This window comes from Cryptomeria japonica, chromosome 11, assembly GCF_030272615.1.
Source record: "Cryptomeria japonica chromosome 11, Sugi_1.0, whole genome shotgun sequence".
NCBI classification, from domain to species: Eukaryota; Viridiplantae; Streptophyta; class Pinopsida; order Cupressales; family Cupressaceae; genus Cryptomeria; species Cryptomeria japonica.
Genome location: NC_081415.1, coordinates 405,664,630 through 405,668,803, shown reverse-complemented (window position 1 = coordinate 405,668,803; position 4,174 = coordinate 405,664,630). Strand labels below are relative to the sequence as shown.

The window sequence follows — 4,174 nt, the reverse complement described above, 5'->3', positions numbered from 1 at the left end:
GGTCATAACATCCACGAACTTGTTTCATTCTCTATATATGTGAATAAGCTCAAACTTGTCCAACCCTGTGCAAAGATTTTGATGTCACTGATAGTGTCCTCCATGCCCTAGCCAGGATGGTTGGATCCTTTCACCACATCAATGATCTACTTGGAACCACCGTTATTGAGAAGGTGTTTGATCCTAATGGAGAGGGCGATCTTAATTCCCTAAACAAGATCCATACCTTCTACCACATTGTTTTTGTTTATATCCAATTCACCAACATATTCAAAGACTACAACTCCAAAAGGGGAAAGAAGCATGCCACCACCACTAGCAAGCCCCTAGTTACCCTTTGTTGCACCATCAAAGTTGAGCTTGCACCAACCAATAGGGGTGGCTTCATTTTAGTTCTAAATATAACCATCAAGATTCTTACTAATGTCAACTTTGTAGAAGGTTCGATGTAATACCCATTTAGATGAAGTGTTAGTTTCGTTGGAGGGGCAATGTTACAAAACAAAAGGAAGTTGAAATGACATTGTGTTGGCCATTAAATAGAATCTATATAATCATATTATTGTTAGACAAAATTGCCATTTGTGTAAACATCTATACAACTACATATTCATTTTAGATAACATCAAGATTTTAAAACATCATAAAATGATTATAATAAATAAAAAAACATTAAAAGCTCATGTCAAAAGAATGCTAACACAAAGGCACACAACAACTTGACATTTAAACTAAAAAATAGTTAAAGATAAACTAAAATGAATCTTAAAAATATACTATAGAATAAATATTAAAATTAATAAAGTTCCATATACATTTTTCTACAATACCTATGAATTATACCCATTCTTAACTAAAGATACCTAATATATATACTTATCACTATATAAAAATGATAGAGTTAAGAAAAAGGCATGGATGTAGAATTTTCACCATTATGAATACTAATAATGTCATCTTGTTAAATATCTTATGAAGAGAATATTCCAAAACAAGTGAGAAAAAGTTCTCATTACTAAGAAGACATCTCCCGAGAATTCTAGCTAATGTAGAGAAAACATTTAAAAAGAATCCCCCAAGCTTCAAAATCTCTTGCAATAAATACAACCAATTGTGATGATTACTCATAAACAAAGCTCAAGTAATTTTGATATAATCCAAATTTCTACGAAAAATCATGATTGTATGGGAAAAATCTTATAAATAGTGTGGAATATCAAAGCATAATCAATCTATTGCATGAGACATTGTTAAAGATATGGGCCAACTTTGAATAAAAACCCTCTATCATTCAATCTAATATTCTTGATAAGAGGGTTAGGGAATATTGTTGCAAGTTTGACAAAAGTTGGAGGAATAATGTTGCAAAACAAAAGAAAGTAAAAAATGGCATTGTCTTGTCCATTAATTGAATTTATACAACCATATCATTGTGAGATATAATTGCCATGTGCGTAAACATCTATGCAACTACATGTTCATTTTAGACAAAATCAAGTTTTAAAAACATTGTAAAATGATTAAAATAAACAAAAAAACATTAAAAGCTCGTGATAAAAGAACACTAACAAAAAGACACAATACACTTGACATCTAGACCAAAAAAAAGTTAAAGATAGACTAAAATAAGTTCTGAAAACATACTATAAAATGAATACTAAAATTAGTACAATTTTGAACAATATATGTGAGTTCTATACCCACTCTTAACTAAAGATACAATACAATTGACATCTAAACCAAAAAAAAGTTAAAGATAGATTAAATAAGTCCTAAAAATATATCATAAAATGAATACTAAAATTATTACAATTTTGAAGAGTACATGTAAATTTTATTTCTACTTTTAATTAAAGATACAACACAATTGACATCAGGACAAAAAAAAATTAAAGATAGACTAAAATAAGTCCTAAAAACATATTATAAAATGAATATTAAAATTAGTAAATTTTGACAATACATGTGAATTCTATACCCATGAAGATACTAAGTATGTACATATTTTTTAAAAATCATAAAGTAGAAAAAAAAGGCATGGATATGAAATTTCACCATTACAAGCCAATGTAAAATGAATAAGGTAGCTGGAAAGAAGAAGAAAAGCAGTGATTGTAAGTCCCAACAATTGCTGAAAATGTTGATTGAATGCTTTTGCACATGTGGTATGGTCAGCTCATTGTAATTAATCAATATTATACTTTTGGACCAGCCTAAGAAAAAAAAAGGTGAAGATTATAATTGATCTATTCTTGTAAGTTGGAAACCAATTGAAGGCATGGATTCCAAATGCATTCAGGGTCAAAAACAAAAGAAGATTACCATGATGTGGTCAGACAAGAATGGAGCCCACTCAATTCTCTTTTTGCCCAACAATGTCGACAGCGGGATCTTTCTGGACTGTCGGTTGCAAAAAATTCTTAAAAATCTCGCTTCCACTCAGAAAAAAACACCCACCCACCTAGTTTTATATACTCGGGAAAAGCAACTGCCTTCATCTGCAAACATTCCTTGCCATAACTCCCACTGTCTTACAACACTGTAACACCTTGCATTAGCAAATATTATATATCTTGTGCTTTTTCACATATTTATCAGTCATGGTATGAATGAGAATGTGGTAGATTGGGAAGGAGGGGACTGGACTGGACTGGTATGGTAGATTGGGAAGGAGGGGAGTGAACTGGTATTCTATTTGATGGGGAATTGTGCTTTTGGGAGTTTTGCAGAGGTGGAGGAGGCCATTAAGGTCATGACCCCCAGTGGAGGGGTGATGGAGTTTGATGGACCCCTCACTGCTGAATGCATTACCAATGACTACCCAGGTCATGGAATCTTCCATGGGTGTCTCACATCTACTTCTCAGCCCCTGCCTCACAATGAAGACCTCCTCAATGGAGAATTGTACTACCTGCTGCCTCTGAATCACAGTCACAGTCACAGTCACAGTCACCCAGAGGAGGAGGCAGAGAAGGGGGTGTCTCTGCCAGCCCCAGCCCAGTTGCCCTGTGCCTCTGATCACCTCCTTCCTAGGATTTCTACCCACACCATTTCTACTGTCACCAAATGCAGGAAGCCATGCATAGAGATGATTCCTAAGCAGAGGAGTGGAGTGTGGAGGGTGAAGCTTGTCATAACTCCAGAACAGCTCACAGAGATTCTGTCCCAGGAGTCCAATACAGAGGCCCTGATTGAGAGTGTCAGAACTGTGGCTAAATGTGCTACTACTACTAATGCTTGCCAAGATCACGATCATGGAGACTGTAACTCCTTGAAACCATCTGTGGAGATGCTATCAGATGTGGCTGTGGATGAGTAAGTGCATGTTTTGTTTACATAGGTGCATTTTTTGTTTGCATGAATAAGCCTATTAAGTGCATTTTATGTTTGTATAAGTGCATTTTTTGTTTACATGGGTAAGTGCATTGTTTGTTTACATGGGTCAGTGCATTTTTTGTTTACAGTTCTCAGATCTGTTATACCATGAATTCATTTGCAGGTCTGTGGGTGCACAGATGGATAGAGGGATTTGAAGATGGATTGTGGGCTGCCTTCTAGACCTGCCCAATGTATCAATGCAATAATTCTGGGCCCCTGTTTGATGGCTGGTGCAGGGTATCTGTATGAAGCCCATTAAAAGTTTACTGTGTATAGTCTGTATCAGGAGGGTTCTTCCTTGGCTTGGATCTGCCATTGAAGCTGAAGTTGGAACGCTATGGGCACTGTATTGTTATTTTTTCTATAATAAACCAACTATGCAAGAATCTCATCAGTAGATTTTTGGGAACGAGAGGAGAGTTCATATTGATCCTGATCTGTTCTTTTCATGGATTAATTGGTGATTTTAAGGATTGATTTTTAGGACATGTAGTTTTATGGAAATTTTTGATAAAATATAAAAAAATAATTTGAATTTTTATTTTCATTATAGTGGAGTTATTATAGTGTAGAAAAATATATACAAAATGAAAGAAAAATAATTAAATAGCAACATGAAACTTTGTTGCAAGGTGTAGATTCATGTTATAGAGAGTTTGAGTGTATGTACATTGTATTATAAAAAATTATTCAAGGGTTTAGCTTTCGGTCAACATTTCTCTTTACAACTATCACAAATGTATGGGGATTGACATTTGCAACAAGATGCAAAAAAAACTCGCTGGTTGGAAAGGGA

The 4,174-nt window shown here is 34.4% G+C and overlaps 1 protein-coding gene across 1 annotated transcript; it reads left to right on the top strand.

The window, feature by feature from the left end:
* Nucleotides 1–2,454: 2,454 nt before the first annotated feature.
* LOC131071578 (uncharacterized) lies at nt 2,455–3,787 on the top strand. The gene is made up of 2 exons (XM_058007478.2): nt 2,455–3,315; nt 3,500–3,787. The coding sequence occupies exons 1-2, from the start codon at nt 2,699–2,701 to the stop codon at nt 3,531–3,533; spliced, it is 651 nt and encodes a 216-aa protein (XP_057863461.2). The 5' UTR covers nt 2,455–2,698; the 3' UTR covers nt 3,534–3,787.
* The last annotated feature ends 387 nt before the right edge of the window (nt 3,788–4,174 follow it).

Coding starts and splice junctions, on each gene's coding strand:
- LOC131071578 (XM_058007478.2), top strand. CDS start 2,699: ATGGGGAATTGTGCTTTTGGGAGTTTTGCAGAGGTGGAGGAGGCCATT. Junction 3,316..3,499: donor TCAGATGTGGCTGTGGATGA/GTAAGTGCATGT, acceptor ATTCATTTGCAG/GTCTGTGGGTGCACAGATGG.